The 25,697-nt window shown below is 46.3% G+C and overlaps 1 protein-coding gene across 5 annotated transcripts in view; it reads left to right on the top strand.

The window, feature by feature from the left end:
* supt5h (SPT5 homolog, DSIF elongation factor subunit) overlaps positions 1 to 23,995 on the top strand; it is a 119,734-nt gene extending 95,739 nt beyond the window's left edge. For all 5 annotated transcript variants that reach the window (XM_085973606.1, XM_085973604.1, XM_085973605.1 and 2 more), the window contains 3 exons: positions 8,885 to 9,088; positions 14,122 to 14,217; positions 21,167 to 23,995. In XM_085973606.1, the coding sequence (XP_085829732.1) occupies positions 8,885 to 9,088; positions 14,122 to 14,217; positions 21,167 to 21,349 (483 nt within the window). In that variant the 3' untranslated portion in view covers positions 21,350 to 23,995. The remainder of the gene's footprint in view (positions 1 to 8,884; positions 9,089 to 14,121; positions 14,218 to 21,166) is intronic.
* Positions 23,996 to 25,697: the final 1,702 nt, after the last annotated feature.

The raw sequence follows: 25,697 nt of genomic DNA, 5'->3' as shown, positions 1-25,697 counted from the left end.
GGTGCTCCCCGATGCGCTCCACTCGATTCGGTCACTTCTCTGCACTGCCACCAATGCCACCCCTCACGAGAAAATGTTTGTCTTCCCAAGGAAGTCCACATCGGGGACATCGTTACCGCCATGGCTGACGTCCCCAGGGCCGGTACTACTGAGAAGACACGTGAGGGCCAATAAAATGGACCCCCTGGTCGAGAGGGTCGACCTCCTCCACGCCAACCCCCAGTACGCTTACATTGCGTACCCGGACGGGCGGGAGGACACAGTCTCCATACGAGACCTCGCACCCTCGGGGACCGCTGTAACCCACTACCCATTACCAACCCCCCCCACGACCCGATATCCAACCCCAGCAGCCGGCTCGCCTTGGACCATCACCCACGAGGACTACACTCCAGGGCCCCAGCCTACACGGGACGCAACGCCGGAAGCTCCACCACCCCTGCCGTCGCCACGTCGATCACAGCGGCAGACAAGACCTCCGGAGAGACTCCAATACACGAACTTTTAAATACACTTCACCCCGCCGGACTCATTTTTAAACAAGGGGTGAATGTGGTAAACCACTGTCATACCTGTCTGTGTCTGTATGTGTATTCCACTAGGTACAGGTCTGGACATGCCTCGGCTGACTCCTCCCACTATTCCAGGTATATAAGTGACTACCTCCCAGTCCCTTAGTATTCTGGACGGGTCGACCACTCGAGACAAGACCTTCATTCTTTAGTTAATAAAAGCCTGATTGTTACTCGCTCAACCTCAGTCTTTTGAGTAATTGATGGCGCATCACGGAGGAAGCCCTAGAGGAGTATAAAAAGTGCAGGGGCATACTTAAAAGAGAAATTAGGAGGGCAAAGAGGGGCCATGAAATAACACTGGCGAGCAAAATAAAGGAAAATCCTAAGATGTTTTATAAGTATATTAAGGGCAAGAGGATAACCAGGGAAAGGGTTGGGCCCATTAGGGACCAAAGTGGCAATCTGTGTGTAGAGCCAGATGATGTAGGCGGGGTTTTAAATGAATTTTTTGCATCTGTGTTCACTATGGAGAAAGACGATGTAGACATAGAAATCGGGCAAGGGGACTGTGACATACTTGAACATATTAGCATCGAGAGGGAGGAGATACTAGCGGTTTTAGCAGGCCAAAAAGTGGATAAATCCCCAGGCCCGGACGAGATGTATCCCAGGCTGTTGTGGGAGGCAAAGGAGGAGATTGCAGGGGCTCTGACACAAATTTTCAGAACCTCTCTGGCCACAGGGGATGTACCAGAGGACTGGAGAACAGCTAACGTAGTACCATTATACAAGAAGGGTAGCAGGGATAAACCAGGGAATTACAGGCCGGTGAGCCTAACATCTGTGGTAGGGAAATTATTGGAAAAAATTCTGAGGGACAAAATTAGTCTCCACTTGGAGAGGCAAGGATTAATCGGGGATAGTCAGCATGGCTTTGTCAAGGGTAAATCATGTCTGACCAATCTGATTGAATTTTTTGAGGGGGTGACTAGGTGTGTGGATGAGGGAAATGCTGTGGATGTGGTTTACATGGACTTCAGTAAAGCTTTTGACAAAGTCCCGCATAGGAGACTGGTCAAGAAGGTAAGAGCCCATGGGATCCAGGGTGCCTTGGCGCATTGGATCCTAAACTGGCTGAGTGGCAGGAGGCAGAGGGTGATGGTCGAAGGTTGCTTTTGTGACTGGAAGCCTGTGTCCAGTGGGATACCTCAGGGATCGGTGCTGGGTCCCTTGCTGTTTGTGATCTACATAAATGATTTGGATGAGAATGTGAAAGGTATGATCAGTAAGTTCGCAGATGACACGAAAATTGGTGGGGTGGTAAATTGCGAGGAGGAAAGCCTCAGGCTACAGGACGATATAAACGGGTTGGTCAGATGGGTGGAAAAGTGGCAAATGGAATTTAACCCTGAAAAGTGCGAGGTGATGCATTTTGGACGGACAAATAAGGCAAGGGAATACACAATGAGGGGTAGGACCCTAGGAAGTACAGAGGGACCTTGGTGTACATGTACATAGATCCCCGAAGGCAGCGGAACAGGTAGATAAGGTGGTTAAAAAGGCATATGGGATACTTGCCTTCATTAGCCGAGGCATAGAATATAAGAGCAGGGAGGTTATGATGGAGCTGTACAAAACGCTGGTGAGGCCACAGCTGGAGTACTGTGTGCAGTTCTGGTCGCCTCACTATAGAAAGGATGTGATTGCTTTGGAGAGGGTGCAGAGAAGATTCACCAGGATGTTACCTGGGATGGAGCGCCTCAGCTATGAAGAAAGGCTAAACAGGCTGGGGTTGTTTTCCTTGGAGCAAAGAAGGCTGAGGGGGGACCTGATTGAGGTGTACAAAATGATGAGGGGCATCGATAGGGTGGATAAAGAGGAACTTTTCCCCTTAGTAGGGGGGTCAATAACAAGGGGGCATAGATTCAGGGTAAGGGGCAGGAGGTTTAGAGGGGATTTGAGGAGGAACTTTTTCACCCAGAGGGTGGTTGGAATCTGGAACTCACTGCCTGAAAGGGTGGTAGAGGCAGGAACCCTCACAACATTCAAGAAGCATTTGGATGAGCACTTGAAATGCCATTGCATACAAGGCTATGGACCAAATGCTGGAAAATGGGATTAGTCTGGACAGGGATTGATGGACGGCGCAGACACGATGGGCCGAAGGGCCTCTTTCTGTGCTGAAAAACTCTATGACTCTATGACCATCACAGAAGCCAGTCTTCAGCCAATTTGATTCACTCCATGTGATATCAAGAAACAGCTGAGTGCACTGGATACAGCAATGGCTGTGGGCCCTGACAACATCCCGGCTGTCTTGCTGAAGGCTTGAGCTCCAGAACTAGCCATGCCTCTAGCCAAGCTGTTCCAGTACAGCTACAACATTGGCACCTACCCGACAACGTGGAAAATTGCCCAGGCACATTCTGTCCACAAAAAGCAGGACAAATCCAATCCAGTCAATTACCGCCCCATCAGTCTACTCTCAATTATCAGCAAAGTGATGGAAGGTGTCGCCGACAATGCTATCAAATGGAACTTATTCACCAATAACCTGCTCACCGATGCTCACTTTGGGTTCCGCCAGGACCACTTGGCTCCAGACCTCATTACAGCCTTGGTCCAAACATGGACAAAAGAGCTGAATTCCAGAGGTGAGGTGAGAGCACCTGCCCTTATCATAGAATGGTTACAGCACGGTAGGAGGCCATTCGGCCCGTCGAGCCCGTGCCAGCTCTCTGCAAGAGCACTTCAGCCAGTCCCACTCCCCCGTCCTTTCCCCGTAGCCCTGCAAATTTCTTTCCTTCAGGTACTTATCTAACTCCCTTTTGAAAGCCGTGATTGAATCTGCCTCCACCACCCTTTCAGGCAGCGCATTCCAGATCTTAACCAGTCGCTGTGTAAAAAAGTTTTTTCTTATGTCGCCTTTGGTTCTTTTGCCAATCACCTTAAGACGGTGTCCTCTGGTTCTCGACCCTTCTGCCAATGGGAACAGTTTCTCTCTATCTACTCTGTCCAGACCCCTCATGATTTTGAACACCTCTATCAAATCTCCTCTAAACCTTCTCTGCTCCAAGGAGAACAACCCCAGCTTCTCCAGTCTATCAACATAACTGAAGTCCCTCATTCCTGGAATCATTCTCGTAAATCTTTTCTGTACCCTCTCTAAGGCCTTCACATCCTTCCTAAAGTGTGGTGCCCAGAATCGGACACAGTACTCCAATTGGGGCCGAACCAGTGTTTTATACAGGTTCATCATAATTTCCACACTTTTGTACTCTATACCTTTATTTATGAAGCCCAGGATCCCGTAAGCCTTTTTAACTGCTTTCTCAACCTGCCCTGCCACCTTCAACGATTTGTGCACACATACCCCTAGGTGTCTCTGTTCATGCACCCCCTTCAGGATTGTACCATTTAGTTTAAATGTCCTCTCCTCATTCTTGCTACCAAAATGTATCACTTCACACTTTTCTGCGTTAAATTTCATCTGCCACGTGTCCGCCCATTTCACCAGCCTGTCTATGCCTTCCTAAAGTCTATCCCTCTCCCCCTCACTGTTCACTATACTTCCAAGTTTTGTGTCATCTGCAAATTTTGAATTTGTGCCCTGTACACCCACGTCCAAGTCATTAATATACATCAAGAAAAGCAGTGGTCCAAGAACCGGCGCCCGGGGAACACCACTGTGTACCTTCCTCCGGTCCAAAAAACAACCGTTCACCTCTACTCTCTGTTTCCTATGATTTAGCCAATTCCGTATCCATACTGCCGCTGTCCCTTTTATTCCATGGGCTTCAACTTTGCTGGCAAGCCTATTATGTGGCACTTTGTCGAATGCCTTTTGGAAATCCATATACAGGAAACTTTGTGATATCCGGCACCGACGGGACCGAGCTGTTGCCGATCTATCAAAACTGCCGGACATACAAAGTTAATGTTGCAGCATACGGAGGTTTTCATCTCCGTATCTGACAACAAACACTGTTGCTTAGCAACAGCTTCTAAAGAGTTGGCTGCAGCTGCAAGCGTCTGTAGCTGAAGCTGTTGCTATAGCTACAGACCTTGCAGTGGCTGACTTGGGGGGAAAAAAAGAACGAGATCTAAAAAAACTTACAGAAAACGGCTCCTGATTTTTGCCGTTAGATCGAGTATTCCGGACATACAACCTCCGGATAATCCAAAGTTTCCTGTACACTCCGTCAACTGCATTACCCTCATCAAAGAACTCAATCTAAGTTAGTTAAACACAATTTGTCTTAAACAAATCAGTACTGGCTTTCCTTAATTAATCCACACTTGTCCAAGTGACTTAATTTTGTCCCTGATTACTGTTTCTAAAAGCTTCCCCACTACCGAGGTCAAACTGACTGGCCTGTAGTTGCTGGGTTTATCTTTACACACTTTTTTGAACAATGATGTAACATTTGCAATTCTCCAGTCCTCTGGCACCACCCCCGTATCTGAGGAGGATTGGAATATTATGGCCAGTACCTCCGCAATCTCCTCCCTCAATTCCCTCAGCATCCAAGGATGCATCCCATCCGCTCCTGGTGATTTATTACTTTAAGTACAGCCAGCCTTTCTAATACCTCTATCAATTTTTATCCTATCAATTGTCTCCACTGCCACCTCCTTCACTCTGTCTGTGGCAGCATCCTCTTCCTTGGTGAAGACAGAGGCAAAGTACTCATTTAGTACCTCAGCCATGCCCTCTGCCACCATGCGCAGGTCTCCTTTTTGGTCTCTAATCGGTCCCACCCCTCCTCTTACTACCCGTTTACTATTTATATGCCTATAGAAGACTTTTGGATTATCTTTTATGTTGGCTGCCATTCTATTCTCACCTCTCTTTGCCCCTCTTATTTTCTTTTTCACTTCTCCTCTGACCTTTCTATATATAGCCTGATTCTCAGGTGTATTTGCAACCTGACATTTGTCATACGCACTCTTCATCTTGTCTATCTTTTTCGTCATCCACGGAGCGCTGACTTTAGTTGCCCTGCATTTCTCCCTAGCAGGAATGTACCTCAACTGTACCTGAACGATTTCCTCTTTAAAGGCAGCCCATTGTTCCACTACAGTTTTGCCTGCCAATCTTTGATTCCAGTTTACCCGGGCCAGATCCGTTCTCATCCCACTGAAATTGGCTTTCCCCCAGTTAAACATTTTTACTCTAGATTGCTCCCTGTCCTTTTTCATAGCTAATCTAAACGTTATGATATTATGATCACTGTTCCCTAAATGTTCACCTACTGACACTTGCTCCACTTGACCCACCTCATTCCCCAGAACCAGATCCAGCAATGCCTCCTTCCTCGTCGGATCAGAAACATACTGATCAAGAAAGTTCTCCTGAACACACTTCACAAATTCTTCCCCTTCTCTGCCCTTAACACTATTACGATCCCAGTCTATATTAGGATAGTTGAAGTCCCCCGTTATTGCTACTCTATAGTTCTTGCATCTCTCTGTCATTTCTCTGCAAATTTGCTCCTCCATATCTTTCCCACTATTTGGTGATCTATAGAATACAGCTAGTAGTGAAATGGCACCTCTATTAATTCTTAACTCTAGCCATATAGATTCTGTCCATGACCCCTCCAGGATATCCTCCCTCTCCAGCACTGTAACATTCTCCTTGACCAATACTGCCACCCCACCTCCTATGTTTCCTGAACACTTTATAACCAGGAATATTTAACACCCAATCCTGCTGTTTTTTGAGCCAGTTCTCAGTTATTACCACAGCATCATATTCCCATGTGGCTATTTGTGCCTGCAGCTCACTTACCTCGTTTACTACGCTTCGTGCGTTCACATACATACACTGTAAACCCATCTTAGACCATCCTGCATTCTCTCTTCGTTTGGCCCCACCTAATACCTTACTATTTCTTACTTTAGTGTTCTCTGTCTCTCCCAATCCTTTGAGCACTTTATTTCCTTTTTCTAATGTTACATCCTGGTGCCCATCCCCCTGCCAAATTAGTTTAAAGTCTCCCCAACAGCACTAGCAAACCTCCCTGCGAGGATATTGGTTCCAGCCCTGTTGGCGAGCAACCCGTCTGGCCTGTACAGGTCCCACCTCCCCCAGAAGCAGTCCCAATGCCCCAGGAATCTAAAGCCCTCCCTCCTGCATCATCTCTCCAGCCACGCATTCATCTGCTCTATCTTCCTGTTTCTATACTCTCTAGCTCGTGGCATTGGGAGTAATCCGGAGATTACTATCTTTGAGGTTCTGCTTCTTAATCTCTTTCCTAGCTCCCTAAAATCTGCCTGCAGGACCTCATCCCTTTCTACCTGTGTCGTTGGTACTGATATGGACCATGACCTCTGGCTGTTCACCGTCCCGCCTCAATGTTCTGCAGCCGTTTGGTGACATCCTTGACCCTGGCACCAGGGCGGCAACATAGCATCTTGGAGTCACATCTGTGGCCGCAGAAACACCTGTCTGCTCCCCTAACTATCGAATTTCCTACCACTATTGCTCTCCCACTCTTCTTCCTCCCCCTGTACAGCTGAGCCGCCATGGTGCCGCAGACTTGGTTCTGGCTGTACTCCCCAGAGGAACCATCGCCCTCACCCATATACTGAATACTGGTTAGAGAGCAAGATGCACTCGGGGGAACTCCTGCACTACCTGCCTGGTCCTGCTCTTCTGACATCAAGGCAGCATATGACAGCGCGTGACATCAAGGAGCCCTAGTAAAATTCAAGTCAATGGGAATCGAGGGGAAAACTCTCCACTGGCTGGAGTCATACCTAGCACAAAGGAAGATGGTTGTGGTGGTTGTTGGAGGCCAATCATCTCTGCCCAGGACATTGTTACAGGAGTTCCTCAGGGCAGTGTCCTAGGCCCAACCATCTTCAGCTGCTTCACCACTGACCTTCCCTCCATCATGAGGTCAGAAGTGGGAATGTTTGCTGATGATTGCACAGTGTTCAGTTCCATTCGCAACTCCTCAGATAATGAAGCAGCCCGTGCCCACATGCAGTAAAACTTGGGACGACATTCCGGCTTGGGCTGAGTAACATTCGTGCCACACAAGTGCCAGGCAATGACCATCTCCAACAAGAGAGTCTAACCATCACCCCTTGACATTTAACAGCATTACCATCGCCGAATCCCCCACCATCAACATCCTGGGGGTCACCATTGACCAGAAACTGAACCAGCCACGTAACTACTGTGGCTACAAGAGCAGGTCAGAGGCTGGGTATTCTGAGGCGAGTGTCTCACCTCCTGACTCCCCAAAGCCTTTCCACCATCTACAAGGCATAAGTCAGGAGTGTGATGGAATATTCTCCACTTACCTGGATGAGCGCAGCTCCAACAACACTCAAGAAGCTCGACACCATCCAGGACAAAGCAGCCCACATGATTGGCACCACATCCACCACCTTAAACATTCACTCCCTCCACCACCGGCGTACCGTGGCTGCAGTGTGTACCATCTGCAAGATGCACTGCAGCAACTCGCCAAGGCTTCTTCGGCAGCACCTCCCAAACCCGCGACCTCTTCCACCTAGAAGGACAAGGGCAGCAGACGCATGGGAACACCGCCACCTCCAAGTTCCCCTCCAAGTCACACACCATCCTGACTTCGAAATATATCACCGTTCCTTCATCATCGCTGGGTCAAAATCCTGGAACTCCATCCCTAACACCACTGTGGGAGTACCTTCACCACACGGACTGCAGCGGTTCAAGGTGGCAGCTCACCACCACCTTCTCAAGGGCAATTAGGGATGGGTAATAAATGTGAAGCCAACATCCCATGAACGAATTAAAACAAGCGTGGGTAAGGCCCCATTTATTGCCCATTCCTAGTTGCCATAGGAAGGTTTCTTAAATCGCTGCAGTCCTTGTAATGATGGTATTCCCACACCTCTGTTAGATAGTGAAGTCCTGGATTTTGACCGAGGAGCCATGAAGAAACAGTGGTAAATCGTCAAGTCCCACAAGTTAGGTAAATGACCAGATAATCTGTTTCTTTAGTGAGGTTGCTTGATAGATAAATGTTGGGCAGACACTGGGCGAACTCGTCTGCAAATAGTGCTTTTACGTCCACATGAGAGCAGGTGGGGCCTCAGTTTAAGGTCTCATCAGAAAGATGGTGCCTCCGACAGTGCAGCACTGCCTCAGTACTTCGCATAATCTTAGACCTACCTTCTTTCAATTAGTTTAGGTTGTTTTTAAAGGTAGTTTTGCTTTGAGGGGAACCACTTTTTGTGACCCTGATCACTGTTCTGGTTGAAGGAGCTAAGTGACCCTTTTTTTGACTGATGGGAAATAAATTGTGCATGAACAATGCTGTGTTTTCTCTTCCCTTTCTGCCCCACTCATGGTATATTTTGTGTTTCAGGCAAGTCCAAGCCCAAGCCCTGTTGGCTACAGCCCAATGACACCTGGTGCTCCGTCTCCTGGTGCCTACAATCCTCACACACCAGGTTCCAACATTGATCAGGGTTCCAATGACTGGGTGACGACAGACATCATGGTTAAAGTGCGTGACACCTACCTGGACGCACAGATCATTGGGCAGACGGGTGTGATCCGCAGCGTGTCGGTACGTGACATCTTGGGACAGAATTTAAATGCATTTTTAATACAAACAACAAATATGTGATTCAGTAGCTTGGCTTCTTAATTGAATCAGAAAACATAAAATGAAAAGAGCAACCCTATTAAGGGTTTATAGTCTCTTAATTACCATTAACCCCAGTAAGATATTGTCTATAGCTGTAAGTAAGTAGTTAATGGCGCAATCACCTGAGAGCATCCTGGAATTAGAGTAGAGTTGCATGCATGCAGGGTTTAAAACAGCCCTGAGGGGTGGAAGGTGAAATCGCTTTCTGTCTGATGCAGGTGGGACTGAATTCCCTCCCTCCCAAGGTGGTTTTTAAAGTCAGCTAGCACTCTGAATCCCCATGCTTGTGGGGTACGGCAGCATATATCTACAGGAAACTTTTTTTTATCCGGCACCGACGTGGTGCCGGTTCATCAAAAATCCGGATAACCGAAAGCTATAGTAAAAGATACGGAGAGCTGAGAGCTCCGTATAAAGCAACAAACCCTGTTGCTTAGCAACAAGTTCAGAACAATGGTCACAAGTTCCAAGCGTCTCTGTAGCTTAGCAACAGCTGCAGCCACACCCTTGCACAACAACAGATCGAGGAAGGTAAGTAGAATATGAAGTAAAACTTACCTGAACCTACTCCTGAATTTTGCCGGTTAACCGAGATTCCGGTTATTTAGGTGCCGGTAAATCGAAAGTTTCCTGTATGTTACTGGACTAGTAATCCAGAGGCCTGGACTAATGATCCGGAGACGCGAGTTCAAATCCCACCACAGCAACTGGGGAATTTAAATTCAGTTAATTAAATAAATCTGGAGTTTAAAAAAAAAAGCTAGTTATCAGGAATGGTGATTGCCGTAAAAACCCATCTGGTTCACTGATGTCCTTTAGGAAAGGAAATTACCCACAGCAATGTTGTCGGACTCTTAACTGCCCTCTGAAATGGCAGCCCACCACCACCTTCTCGAGGCAATTAGGGATGGGCAATAAATGCTGGCCTTACCAGCGATGCCTACACCCATGAATAATTTTTTTTTTAATGCTTGGTTACGTGGGATCGTCACCGTAGGGTCCAGTTATCTGGTGAGAAAAGTGCGTTTTTGATGGTTTCAGGAACAGATTTTGGCATTTGCCTAAAATAAATGGAACAGAGTGACGTGTTTGGCATTATATCTCAAAAGGTAGAGGATCGTAGAATCTCCCTTCCTATTAGAGTCATAGTCATAGAGTTTTACAGCACAGAAAGAGGCCCTTCGGCCCATCGTGTCTGCGCCGCCCATCCCTCCCTGTCCAGTCTAATCCCATTTTCCAGCATTTGGTCCATAGCCTTGTATGCAATGGCATTTCAAGTGCTCATCCAAATGCTTCTTGAATGTTGTGAGGGTTCCTGCCTCTACCACCCTTTCAGGCAGTGAGTTCCAGCTTCCAACCACCCTCTGGGTGAAAAAGTTCCTCCTCAAATCCCCCCTAAATCTCCTGCCCCTTACCCTGAATCTGTGCCCCCTTGTTATTGACCCCCCTACTAAGGGGAAAAGTTCCTCTTTATCTACCCTATCTATGCCCCTCATCATTTTGTACACCTCAATCAGGTCCCCCCTCAGCCTTCTTTGCTCCAAGGAAAACAACCCCAGCCTGTCCAGTCTCTCTTCATAGCTGAGGCGCTCCATCCCAGGTAACATCCTGGTGAATCTTCTCTGCACCCTCTCCAAAGCAATCACATCCTTCCTATATTGAGGCGACCAGAACTGCATACAGTACTCCAGCTGTGGCCTCACCAGCGTTTTGTACAGCTCCATCATAACCTCTCTGCTCTTATATTCTATGCCTCTGCTAATGAAGGCAAGTATCCCATAAGCCTTTTTAACCACCTTATCTACCTGTTCCGCTGCCTTCAGGGAATTATGTACATGTACACCAAGGTCCCTCTGACCCTCTGTACTTCCTAGGGTCCTACCACTCATTGTGTATTCCCTTGCCTTATTTGTCCGTCCAAAATGCATCACCTCGCACTTTTCCGGGTTAAATTCCATTTGCCACTTTTCCGCCCATCTGACCAACCCGTTAATATTGTCCTGTAGCCTGAGGCTTTCCTCCTCGCAATTTACCACCCCACCAATTTTCGTGTCATCCGCGAACTTACTGATCATACCCTTTACATTCTCATCCAAATCATTAATGTAGATCACAAACAGCAAGGGACCCAGCACCGATCCCTGAGGTACCCCACTGGACACAGGCTTCCAGTCACAAAAGCAACCTTCGACCATCACCCTCTGCCTCCTGCCACTCAGCCAGTTTAGGATCCAACGCGCCAAGGCCCCCTGGATCCCATGGGCTCTTACCTTCTTGACCAGTCTCCTATGCGGGACCTTGTCAAAAGCTTTACTGAAGTCCATGTAAACCACATCCACAGCATTTCCCTCATCCACACACCTAGTCACCCCCTCGAAAAATTCAATCAGATTGGTCAGACATGATTTACCCTTGACAAAGCCATGCTGACTATCCCCGATTAATCCTTGCCTCTCCAAGTGGAGACTAATTTTGTCCCTCAGAATTTTTTCCAATAATTTCCCTACCACAGATGTTAGGCTCACTGGCCTGTAATTCCCTGGTTTATCCCTGCTACCCTTCTTGAATAATGGTACTACATTAGCTGTTCTCCAGTCCTCTGGTACATCCCCTGTGGCCAGAGAGGTTCTGAAAATTTGTGTCAGAGCCCCTGCAATCTCCTCCTTTGCCTCACACAACAGCCTGGGATACATCTCGTCCGGGCCTGGGGATTTATCCACTTTTTGGCCTGCTAAAACCGCTAGTACCTCCTCCCTCTCGATGCTAATATGTTCAAGTATGTCGCAGTCCCCTTGCCCGACTTCTATATCTACATCGTCTTTCTCCATAGTGAACACTGAGGCAAAAAATTCATTTAAAACCCCACCTACTTCATCTGGCTCTACACACAGCTTGCCACTTTGGTCCCTAATGGGCCCTACCCTTTCCCTGGTTATCCTCTTGCCCTTAATATACTTATAAAACATCTTAGGATTTTCCTTTATTTTGCTCGCCAGTGTTATTTCATGGCCCCTCCTCGCCCTCCTAATTTCTTTTTTAAGTATGCCCCTGCACCTCCTATACTCCTCTAGGGCTTCCACCGTCTTTTGTCTTTTGTAACTGCCAAAAGCCCCCCTTTTTTTCCCTAATGCATTTTTGTATATCCTTTGTCATCCAAGGTTCCCTTTGCTTGTTGGTCCCACCCTTGACCTTTACAGGAACATGTTGGTGTTGTACTCTCTATTTCCCTTCTGAAAGCCTCCCACTGTTTTGATGTGGATTTTCCTATAAGTAGCTGCTCCCAGTCCACTTTTGCCAGATCCTGTCTTATCTTGTTAAAATCGGCCTTCCCCCAATTTAGAACCCTGATTTCCGGGCCGTCTTTGTCTTTTTCCATGACCACCTTAAATCTCACCGAATTGTGGTCACTATCGCCAAAATGCTCTCCTACAGACACTTCCACCACCTGCCCGGCTACATTCCCTAGAATTAGGTCCAGTACCGCCCCCTCTCTTGTAGGACTTTCTACATGTTGGCTCAAAAAGCTTTCCTGGATGCACTTTAAGAATTCTGCACCCTCTAAGCCTTTCACACTCTGACTATCCCAATTTATATTGGGGAAGTTGAAATCCCCCACTATTACTACCCTATTATTTTCACACTTTTCTGATATCTGCCTGCATATCTGTTCCTCTATCTCCCCCTGACTGTTTGGGGGCCTATAGTACACTCCCAGCAAGGTGCTTGACCCCTTTTTGTTTTTAAGTTCTACCCATATGGCCTCATTAGAGGAACCCGCTAATATATCATCCCTCCTTACAGCAGTAATAGACTCCTTAATTAATATTGCAACACCCCCTCCCCTTTTACACCCCCCTCTGTCTCGCCTGAAGATTCTATACCCCGGAATATTTAGCTGCCAGTCCTGACCCTCCCTCAACCATGTCTCCGTGATAGCAACAATATCGTACTCCCATGTGTTCAACAACAACTTCAGTTCATCCACCTTATTTGCAAGACTCCTTGCATTAAAATAAATGCCTTCCAGCCCTGCCATATTCCCTTTTGCCTTCACATCTTTGCTCTGCCTTCCCTGCTGACTTGTTTTTTCCTCCTTATTTGGCTGTACATCACCCCCTACTATAGCTCCACTCTGTATCCCATCCCCCTGCCGAATTAGTTTAAACCCCCCCCAGCAGTGCTAGCAAACCTCCCCGCAAGGATATTGGTTCCCCTCTGGTTCAGGTGTAAACCGTCCGACTTGTACAAGTCCCACCTTTCCCAGAAGCAGACCCAGTGATCCAGGAAACTAAAGCCCTCCCTCCTGCACCATCCCTTTAGCCACGCATTCATCTGTTCTATCCTCCTATTCCTATACTCACTAGCACGTGGCACCGGGAGTAATCCAGAGATTACAACCTTTGAGGTCCTGCTCCTTAATCTTGCCCCTAGCTCCCTAAATTCTTGCTGCAGGACCTATTGTGATTCTTTACTGCACTGTTTAGTTATGCAATGTGAGAAGAGGATGTCTAAACTTGCCGTAGCTTCAGTTACACCAAGTATTTGCTAAGTGAGATAACCTTTTCGTTTAGCTGCTAGAACTCTTTATTTGTTGTCTTCATTCTCAGCTTTACCTGACACTGTCAGCTGCAGGTACATCTGAGTTGTGCCAATTCTTATTCAAGAGGCCAGTTAGAGTAACTGAGGGGCCCGTTAGAGAGAAGCTGGCACAAGCAGTTTTGTATTTCTTCATTCCCCAGTGAATAACGCAGATATATAAAAAAAAAAGACATTTGTATTTTTATAGTGCCTTCCCCAATCTCTCCAGGCACTTGACCCCCATGAATGACCTTGAACTGCACTGACTGCGATGTAGGCAAATGCTGCGCGAGGGGAAATGTAAACTTTTACTGCAGTGTATGTGCTGAAATGATTGTATACGTTTGAAGAAATGTTGACCGTATCCCCTGCAGGGCGGCCTGTGTTCTGTGTATCTGTCAGACACTGACAAAGTGGTCAGCATCTCAAGCGAGCACCTCGAACCCGTCACCCCTGTGAAAAACGATAAGGTAAGAGCCAACCGATGTTGCCCTGTTTTTTTTTCCATGCGCGGGCTCTTTAACTGGCTGCGTGGCCCATTCAAATCTTCGCGCATGCGCGGTTATTCCCATTGAAAAGCCAGTGAGTGACCTGCGTGGAACCTCCAGACCGTTGTGCGGCCTAACGGGAACGTTAGAACCAACCAGCTCGTGTTCACCTGCTGCCAGATATGTTGCAGGAACGCCTGATGATCTGTTGCAATGCATAACATTGTACAGTATGTTCTCCCCCCCGTTACACCATCCCTCCTGAAGTTAACACGCACATTCCGATTAGTCAACAAAGAACTATCCAAAGTCCCAATTAAAGTTTGTTTTGATTAAAATAAATTTGCAATACCAGGCAAAAATACCCAATTAGCAATACAGGTAGACTATCCTTTATCCGAAAACCTTGGGACCAGCTGTGTTTCGGTTTTCGGAATTTTTCGGATTTCAGAAGGTTTTCATCTCCGTATCTGACAACAAACACTGTTGCTTAGCAACAGCTTGTAAACACCCGGGCCCTGCCTTGGCAGCGCCTCTGAAGCTGTTGCTAAGCTACAGAGACTCTTTCCACAGCCTGGCTGTTTAAAAAAATGCTCGGGGAAGTAAAAAAATGCTCGGGGAAGAAAAAAAACCTAACAAAATGGCTGCTGATTTCTGCCGTTAGATCAAGGTTCCCAGCTCCCCCTGCTCCGTATCTGAATTCCTTGGCTTAGCGGGGGTCTGGGGCTCGACTGCCGCCGCCAGTTGTGGGAAAGCCGGATATCGGCTGACTCCTACACTAAGCTGGCCCACAAATCAGGTCCGGGGGGGTGGGGGGAGAAAAGACTATCGGACGGGCCGCTGTATTGTTGGGTTCACTCTCCCGGTACCTCCTTCACACTACCCGGCTCGGCCTGCAATCTCCTACCCAGGAGGGAACTCTGTGACCCTCTGCCCTGTTCACAGGGAAAGGCAGAGCTCCCGGACCACTCCTGTCATGTTTAGCGCCACTCGGGTCATGTCGTGCGCACGACTTACGCTCCACGAAAAAACTTTCGGTTTTTAGAGGTTTTCCGTTTTCGGAAGTGCGGATAAAGGATAGTCTACCTGTACAGTGTTTTAAAAAAAAAAAATTTTTTTTAATATAATGATGGGTGTTTAAATTTTTTCAAGACCCTTCTTAATGAAGATGCATTTGATGATGCTGTGGGTTGAGGCACTGACCTTTCCCCTCTGGTGCTCTACTCAAATACATCTCAAACTGATGGGGATAAAAGCCTCCTCTGTCTGCTGGCCGTCAGGGTTGGACGTGAAATCTGTCTCTTTCCCTGTGGGTGCAAGTCACCAGCACAGAACTGCCCCTAATTCGGTTCGAATTGGCAATCGTTCTGAGAAGCCACAGGCTGATTGCTGTGGGAAATGGGAAAGACGCCTCACAGTAGATTTTTCAAGCTCGCCGTTATAGCAGAATTTAGGGAACTTTATTCGACATCTAACCCCCTTATACCAGACTTGGGAGTGTTTGAAATGGTGAAGTATTCCACTCCCCAGCACCAACACTCCTCAACGTGATGACCAGAACATTCAGAAAAATAGTGCCAAAAAAAAAAGTGTTGGTGGACACGACAGGCTGATATTTTACTTTGGCAACATGTAAAATCATGTACCTCTGTGTAAAAGCAACCCATTTGCTGACTTGATTCAGAGGCTTTTAGCTTCGCTAACCTAAGCATACTGATTTGAGAATAGTTTATGCTGCTGTCCAATCATAGTCATAATGGCACAGAAGGAGGCCATTCGGCTCATCGAGTCCATGCCGGCTCTTTGTAGAGCAATTCAGTCAGTCCCATTCCCCCGCTCTATCCCCGTAGCCCTGCAAGTTTATTTCCCTCAAGTGCCTATCCAGTCTCCCCTTGAAAACATCGAGTGTCTCCGCTTCCACCACTTCCGTCGGCAGCGAGTTCCAGGTCCTCACCACTCGCTGTGTAAAAAGGTTTTTCCTCACATCCCCCCTGTATCTCTTGCCCAGAACCGTAAATCTGTGTCCCCTAGTCCTTGTACCATCAACTAGTGGGAAGAGCCTTTCCCCGTCTAGCCTATCCAAACCCGTCATAATCTTGTACACCTCTATCAAATCACCCCTCAACCTCCTTTGCTCTAATGAAAACAAATCCAGCTTCTCCAACCTGTCCTTGTAGCTAAGATCCCCCATCCCCGGAACCATTCTGGCAAATCTCCTCTGCACCCTCTCAAGGGCCTTCACATCCTTCTTAAAGTGTGGTGACCAGAACTGGACGCAATACTCCAGTTGTGGCCTAGCCAGCGCTTTATAAAGGTTCAGCATAACTTCTCTACTTTTGTACTCAATACCTCTATTTATGAAGCCCAAGATCACATATGCTTTGCTAACCACTCTCTCAATATGTCCTGCCACCTTCAGGGACCTATGCACATTAACTCCCAGGTCCCTCTGTCCCTGCACACTCTTTAAAACTGTGCCATTAAGTGTATATTGCCTCTCCCTGTTCCTTCTGCCAAAATGCATCGCCTCACACTTCTCTATTAAATTCCATCTGCCACTTGTCTGCCCATTCTACTAGCCTTTCTATGTCCTGTTGCAGTCGATTGATATCATCATCACTGTTTTCCACACCCCCAAGTTTGGTGTTATCGGCAAATTTAGAAATTCTACTCTGTATTCCAATATCCAGGTCATTTATATCAAAAAGAGCAGTGGCCCCAGCACTGACCCTTGGGGAACACCACTGTCTACCATCCTCCAGTCTGAAAAACAGCCATTTACCACAACTCACTGTTTTCTGTCCTTAAGCCAATTCCTTATCCAAGCTGCCACTGACCCACCTATTCCATGAGCCTCAATTTTGTTAACCAGCCTTGTGTGTGGTACTTTGTCAAACGCCTTCTGAAAATCCATGTAGACAACATCCATTGCATTCCCTTCATCGATCCTCTCTGTTACTTCATCAAAAACTTCAATTAGATTAGTCAAACACGATCTTTGTTTTACAAACCCGTGTTGGCTTTCCTTAATTAGCTTAAACCTCTCCAAATGCCCGTTAATTTTTTTCCTTGATTATTGTTTCTAAAACTTTACCCACCACTGATGTTAAACTGACGGCCTGTAGTTACTAGGATTGTCCTTACACCCTTTCTTGAACAATGGTGTCACATTTGCCACTTTCCAATCCTCAGGCACCTCCCCCGCATCTAAGGAAGATTGGAAAATTATGGCAAGCCCTTCCGCTATCTCCTCCCCCAATTCCCTTTGCAACCTGGGATGCAAGCCATCTGGACCAAGCGACTTGTCCACTCTGAGCATACCCAGCCTTTCGAGTAAATTCTGTTTATCAATTTTCACCCCTTCCATTGTTTCTACTTTTTCCACTTCTACTGATATTTTGTCAGCATCCACCTCCTTAGTAAACACCGATACAAAGTACTCATTGAGTATTCTAGCCTTGCCCTGCGCCTCTAAGCATATATCACCTTCTTTGTCTCTAATAGGCCCCACACCGCATCGCCTCTTACTACCCGCTTATTGTTTACATGCCGGTAGAAAATTTTTGGGTTCCCTTTTATGTTAACTGCTATTCTACTCTCTCATTCTCTCTTTGCCAATCTTATTTTCATCTTCACATCCCCTCTCAACTTATTGTATTTGGTCTGGTTCTCCCTTGAAGAATTCACCCGACATTCATCATACGCCCTCTTTTTTATTTCATCATCTTCTCTATCTCCCTCGTCATCCAAGGAGCCCTTGCTTCGATTCCCTTACCCTTCCCTCTTGTTGGAATGTACCTAGCCTATACTTGGAACATCTCCTCCTTAAAGATCACCCATTGTTCCATTACAGTTATTCCTGTCAGTCTTTGGTTCCATTTTACCCTGGCTAGATCCTTTCGCATCCCATTGAAGTTAGCCCTATTCCAGTTTAGAAGTTCCACTCTAGATTGTTCCTTGCTCCTCTCCATTGCTAATCTAAATCTTATGATACGATGATCACTCGTACCCAAGTGTTCTCCCACAGACACTTGGTCGGCCTGGCCCACCTCATTCCCCAGCACCAGATCCAGCAATGCCTCCTTCCTAGTTGGGCCAAGAACATTTTGGTCAAGGAAATTCCCCCTCCTTTCCCTTTATCCTAGCATTATCCCAATTGATATTTGGGTAATTAAAGTCCCCCAGTATCACCACTCTAACGCTCTTGCATATCTCTGTGATTTCCCTGCAGATTTGCCCCTCTACCTCCCTCTCACTATTTAGAGGCCTGTAGAATACCCCCAATAGTGTGATCATACTCTTCTTGCTCTTCAACTCTAACCAAATGGATTCTGTCCTTGTCCCCTCAAGAACATCCTCCCTTTCCAACACTACAATGTCTTCCTTAAACAGCACTGCCACCCCACCTCCCTTTTTTCCTTCCCTATCTTTTCTGAACACCTTGTACCCTTGAATATTAAGTGCCCAGTCCTCACCGTTTTTAAGCCATGTTTCCGTTATTGCCACAACATCATATTGCCATACAGCTAATTGTGTTTGTAGCTCACCATCCTTATTCACCACACGTTGTGCGTTTACGTACATGCAGTCTAAACCCATTTTTGAATTTTTTGTCGTCTTTCTCAGTCTGCTCCTATCTAACATGGTACTACTACTGCCGCCAGTACTATCCAACACACTCACTCTTTTATGCACCTTATTCCTCTTTTCTACTCCAATATGCTGGTGCCCACCCCCCTGCCAAGTTAGTTTAAACCCTCCCCAACAGCACTAACAAACCTCCCCACGAGAATATTGGTCCCGGCTCTGTTGAGGTGTAACCAGTCCGGCTTGTACGGGTCCCACCTTCCCCAGAAATGGTCCCAATACCTCAGGAATCTAAAGCCCTCCCTCCTGCACCATCTCTCCAGCCACACATTCATCTGCTCTATCCTCCTAGTCCTGTACTCACTAGCACATGACACCGGGAGTAATCCGGAGATTATTACCTTTGAGGTCCTGCTTTTTAATCTCTCTCCTCACTCCCTAAACTCTGCCTGCAGGACTTCATCCCACTTTCTGCCTATGTTGTTGGTACCAATATGAACAACGACCCCTGGCTGTTCACCTTTCCCCCTCAGAGTGTCCTGCAGCCACTCAGTGACAGTTCCCTTTAATTGTTTTTTGGGATTCATGGGCCATTCAAAATACCACGGTTGCGGGGTTTTTCCCCATTTAAAAGCTGGTGAGCCGGCTGCGTGGGAGCTCCAGGGCGCTGCGATGTTTCGCAGCTTGAAGGGAACATTACTGCTATCTACACCTGGAGTGAAGCTGTGTGTTTTTTTTAAAGAACTGTTTGTTTTGGAGTGTGTTGCATCAGCAGGATATATATGTGTTTTATAATGGGATGGGCAGGAGTGTGGCCCAAGAGACTCTTTGGTTCGTCAGCTGATGTAAGGCAGGCTTCGGGACCTTCGAATGAGCAGGAAAAAAACCTTCAGATCTGGACCTTCAATTAAAAATGTGAAAAATATTGCCTTTTACTGCTACTCTTAGCGATGGCTTCCTCCCTTTCCTCTGCTATTTACTCGTTTTAAACCACTCCCGTCTTGAAACGACTGAACACTCGTGTGGCAAGCAGAGGGAGGGTTAACAATAACTTCTATTTATTAATGTAGTAAAACGTTCCAAGGTGCTTCACAGGAGCGTTATAAAACAAAATTGGACACTGAGCCACGAGATATTAGGGCAGATGACCAAAAGCTTGATCAAAGCGGTAGGTTTAAAGGAGTGTCTTAAAGGAGGAGAGAGAGGCGGAGAGGTTTAGGGAGGGAATTCCAGAGCTCAAGAGCCTAGGCAGCTGAAGGCACGGCCACCAATGGTTGAGCGATTAAAACCAGGGATGCTCAAGAGGCCAGAATTAGAAGAGCGCCGAAATTTGAGGGTTGTAGGGCTGAAGGAGATTCGAGATCGGGAATGATTTGAAAATCAGGATGAGAATTTTAAAATGAGGCATTGCTTAACCGGGAGCCAACTGTCCAATAGCCAATGAATGAATGACGAGACGGTCTGTTGGTGATATTCATGGGCGAGTGAATCATTGAGAAAATGAGTTTTGATTCGTGAGGCCTGCTTTGTGTTGATCTGACTTCCATTCGGCTGCTGTGGTAATGAGTCGATTGCCCATTTGTGTTGCGTCAGAGTGTGTATGTACTTTTCTGTATGGGGAATTGCAGCAGTAAAATTGGAAATAAAATCTTGCCTTGTATCCCAGTATGATTCCAAAGTTTTTTTTGAACATCTATTATTGTGTTAAATCTGTAGCTACAGGAAATCCCTTCTCCCTTCGCCCAAAATTATAATTTCAATGAGGAGTCTTGGAAAGAAAGAAGTTGCATTTAAATAGCACATTTTACATCCTCAGGATGTCCCAAAGTGCTTTCTGACTAACGGAATACTTTAAAAGTTTTATGTACACTGACACTGCAACCAATATGCACTCAGCAAGGTCCCACAAATAGCACATGAATGAATGACCAGACAATCTGTTGGTGACGTTTGTTGAAAGAAGAATATTAGCCAGGACACCGAGAACTCCCTGCTCCCCTTTTTCAAAGAGCATAGTTGCAAGTGTTGGGCGCCCCACAAAGGAAGTTCGAGAGAAGAATAACGTAAAGCAGTGCATGTTCTCTCTCTCCACAACCACTCTCTTTCCCCAGCCCCGGACCGACTCCCGAGCGAATTCAGAATCTTAACTGAACCTTACGGGGAAGCCACTGAGCCGATCAGATCAGCCCTCCCTCCCGGCAGCTCCTTACAGAGTTCCAGCTGCTGTGGATCGGGGCTCTGAGCCGGCAGACTCTGCGTGTGGCGGCAATTTAAAGACAAGCCGCCTTTCAGAAGAGAGTACTTTTGCTTGATGGCTCAAATGTTACCATTTTTACACCCGTAGGTGAAGGTGATTCTGGGTGAAGACCGGGAAGCCACAGGCATGCTACTCAGTATTGATGGCGAGGACGGGATTGTCCGTATGGAGCTGGATGACCAGCTGAAGATTCTCAACCTGAGGTTTCTTGGGATCCTCAGTGAAGAAGGAACGTCATCTAGCAAGGATGTATATAGTCGGAAGTCATAAAACTCTCTCTCCTGTGAAGTTTTTGTGTTCAGAATTTTAGGTTTCTCCACCCCCCCCCCCCCCTCTCCCCCTTGTGTTTTTTGCTTTGATATTGTCTCGCTTATTGTAGCCAGATGTTAGCAGTGGTTCATTTAAAAAAAAAAAAAGACTGCTAACAGCAGCAACCAGTTGTTTGAGCAAATGGATGAATGTATGTTAATTTGACACCGAAATGCAAATGTAGCTGTTCCTTTTCTTTTTTAAAAAAAAAAAACAAACCCCTGTTTGAGACGTGAAATGGGTAAATGGTACATTTTTGTTTCTTTACGCAACACAGACCGAGATCGATTTGTGTGTGAACAGGTAACTGAGTCCGTGCGCGCGAGGCCGAGTGTGAAAGTAGACATTTTTTGTAGCGATCGAATGGTGCTCCTTCGGGTAGATACTGAAGGCTATTTTTGTAATAATTAGGAGCACGTGTACAGGTGTGAGAAGTCACACGAAGGAGAATAGTAAGTTGACAAAAATTACTGCAACTATTTTTTAACAAACTAATTCCAAAAAAAACTTACATTGTGTAAATTTCTATTATTGAAAGCTTTTTAAGTTGGCGCTGGTTTTGAAAGTATTTGTAGGATGCTTTGAAAATCAACTCGGTACCGGATATTCTATTTCCAAGTTTCAAGGGGTTTGGAACAGCGCTCGGAATGCGAGTACTGGTTTATTCCTCATAGTCCATTCCCTAGATGCCCTATTTATTCCTCCAGATCCCTTCTGTTTGCATTCAGTTTCCGTCGAGATGTCCAGTTTCAAAGTTTAAACCAAGGGCCGAGTATACTTTAGCACTGCGAGATATCGAATAATCTATCCAATGAGAATCGGATTTTAAACTAACTCCAAACCAAGAACCTATATCACTTCGACTCGAATCATCTGCTTTTCAACTTCTGAGAAATCAAAGAGGAAGAACTTTTTTCTCCGTACGTAGTTTGATTAGAGTGTACCATTTCACGCTCTATTATTCTCTGGTTCTGCTGGAGATTTGCAGCAGGCTGTAAGCAATGGAGTGCAGTGTAGCCAGGGTAAGTGATCTGAAAACATTGGTTGTGTTGCTCCGTATCTTATACACTGGACGTTTGTTTCCACAAATATTAAAAAGTAGAGCTGGGTGTTGCTTTCAAGATTATTTGTTTCCGAGGCCAGTACAGAATTTGCAGACGGGAGTAGTTCCACTCTGGGCCCCTGTTGCCACACGCAAAATGGAAAAGAGATGAACAAGAATTTTTTCCGATAAGCTGTGTAGCTGCACGATGCATTTCTCTCTCTGAATGGTGGGCAGCAAGTGCCTGCACCCTATAGGCGCTCTTGATCACACATCCTCCTTCAGCTCGGAACTGATTGTCGTTGTCTGCCTTGTGTAGGACACCAGCACAGCCTCTGAGCTGGCATGGCCTGTGTCAGTTGTCCCTCTTTCCCCATATCTTGAGGTTGTCTATTCATGGAACTCTGCTGAAGCGTTTGCCGGTATAATGAATGAGGGTTATGAGAGTGTTCTAACCATTGCACTGTTGGGTTACCAGACCGGGTGTATGTTATTTTTTGTTGCTAATCCAACGATGCTGTAGAAACGTCTGAGGTCTATACATGGTTTTGAAGTGTGCTGTGGCCTAAACATAGTTTTGAAGTGTGTGCTGTTTATCTGTCATTCACCCAAGGGATTCAGTGTTTAAGTAAAAATTAAAATGCAATGGCATGTCAAAGTAGCAGCATCGCTCACGGAGCGGGATGATCTGGTCCGGGATTCCTGATCTCGGCGACGTCACTCTCTGAGGCAATGAGCAGATTCTCCGCTGCCAGCAGAGATGGAATCTTCGAGGGAGGCTGTTGCTGGGCTGCTCGTGCACCTCCGGAGCGGCACAAAGCGTAGCAGACGCGGGGGCTGGCTGCAGTTTGTACACGGCCTGGTATGGAGGAAATCACTGGAGTCTTGCCCTCAAATTGGAAAACCTGTGGGCAGATTTTGACTTTAGACGCAACCTAACAAAGTGTCTGCAGTTGCCAGAAAAAGAGAATCTGAGTGACTAGTTTCACAAAAGCACTGAATCTGCTTGAGATTTCTCAATCAACTGTGCTCTTAAGGTTTCTGGATCGCTAATTCATAAGTTCATGAACATCCTGCAAGTTCATTCCCCACATAGTCGGAAGAATCCACTGTATCTGGCTCAAACCTAATGTCAATTAACCAGTTAGCATCATGGGAACAAAACACTTATAAAAAGTTGTCCAAAGTATCTGAGACACTTTAACCCTAATTTTATTGCGTATATATTCTATAAATATATGGTTAAAAAACAAAAGGAATCTTGCAAATTGGGACAGCTGTTTTCCTCCTTGGGCTGGTGTGCTGGTTTAAAACTAACTTGTGAAATTGGACAATCTGCAAATGCTCAGTCCTGTCCTATTCAACGAAAAGAAAATGTTAAGGATATCATTGGTTTACAATGGCCACTGCTAGGATCGGTTTCTGCTAACATGTTTGCTAAATGTCTCCTCCTAATGTAAAGTGTATTTCTGTGGTTTGGAAATACCACTGTATGGCCAATATTTGAGCTTGTAAACCCTTTTTTGTTCTGAATGGAGTCAATAAAAAGACTTGCAGATCTTAAATAGTGTGTTGGACTTGTGTGCAAGATACTACTATTTCAGATGTCCCCTCACTCTTCCTTTTCAGAAGCATTCATTCTCATTAGGGTACAGTTCTCTGCATTGGTAGCCCTCTGGTACTGCGCTTAAATGGTCTTTCTTCCTGAATTGGTCTAGACGTAGTGTGCCTGCGGATTATTAAAACATGGAAGGGTATATATTCCATTCATAACATAAGGAATAGGAGCAGGAGTAGGCCGTATGGCCCCTCGAGCCTGCTCCGCCATTCAATAAGATCATGGCTGATCTTCGATCTCAACTCCACTTTCCCACCCGATCCCCATATCCTTTGATTCTCTTAGTGCCCAAAAATCTATCTCAGCCTTGAATATACTCAATGATTCAGCATCCACAGCCCTTTGGGGTAGAGAATTCCAAAGATTCACAACCCTCTGAGTGAAGAAATTTCTCCTCATCGCAGTCTTAAATGGCCGACCCCTTATCCTGAGAGTATGACTAAGGCAATTACAGGTGAGAGCAACTAATTCCACATACACTGGAAAATTAAACTTTGGACCTCCCTGGTCTCTGTCAGTACCCTGCTGGGTGGGCGACGCTTTTACCCAATTGGCCCTTGGGGAGACCAAGGTAAGAATTCTGACACAGTCTGGATTCACACACCAGAGTTACACTCCATCTGGTTAACAAGCTCTATATTCAGCTTGCCTTTTTTCATTACTGATTCTCAAAAAAAACCTGAGCCCTGACAGATCTTTCAAAAGCCTGCAAAATAATTTTTGTGAAATTTGAAGTAGAATTAGAAAAATCTACTTTTGTAGGTTTTAGGCTTTTGGTGCAGAAAAATGGTGAGATGCTGAGGTGATACCGTGCAGTGGATGCAGAATTGTTTCCCATTTCCACTATTCTATGCTGTGTGGAGGTGCTAAATGGAACCAGGTCACAGGCGGCTTGCAACCCAGGGAGACCAGAGGGGATGAAAAACTGGAGGGTGAATCTTTCGATGACTCACTAGGAGCTGGCAGCCCCTTTTGTATTTTTAACAGCAACAACTTGCATTTAAGAAGACATTAGGACAGGTGACCAATGCTTGGTCAGAGGTAGGTTTTAAGCTGAAGGAGGAGAGAGGGGGTGGAAAAATTTACGGTGGGAATTCGAGCTTTGGGCCGCCAATGGTGGGGCGAAGGATGTGGTGGATGCGCAGGAGTTGGAGGAACGCAGAGTTCTTGGAGGGTTGGAGGTTACAGAGATATGGAAGGGCGAGGCCATGGAGGGATTTGAACAAGAGGATGAGTTCAAATAGCCAACCTTCATGTGAGCCTAGACAGTCTGTGTTGGCAGGCTACTCAAATATGGATGGCATCAGAATTAAGTTGGCCACCATTCTCCCCCGTTGGATCACTGAATAGCAAAAAGAAGCGTGAACCTGGGTTGATTTTTCCCCTCCCTAGCCCATGAATGTTAGGGGTAATGCCCCAGCTGACTTGCTGACTGAGATGTGCCACCTCAGCATTGACCGAGGATCAAACCTGGGATCTTCTGGTTTGTATGACTTAACAGCTTGCCTTTAACTAGCGCATTTAATACCACAAAATGTTCAAGGTATTTGGGAGTGGAGGGTTAGGGGAGGTGAATGAAGGTGTGGTGAAAAAAGGTCTTTAAGATGGGGAGAGATTTAGGAAAGGAATTCCACAGCAGAGGGGCAGTA

Source organism: Somniosus microcephalus, chromosome 34 (assembly GCF_052327205.1).
Source record: "Somniosus microcephalus isolate GS21.2 chromosome 34, FLI_Smic_1.0, whole genome shotgun sequence".
In the NCBI taxonomy this organism is placed as follows: domain Eukaryota; kingdom Metazoa; phylum Chordata; class Chondrichthyes; order Squaliformes; family Somniosidae; genus Somniosus; species Somniosus microcephalus.
Note: the sequence above shows the minus strand (reverse complement) of the source record. Positions and strands in the feature narration are given on the sequence as shown.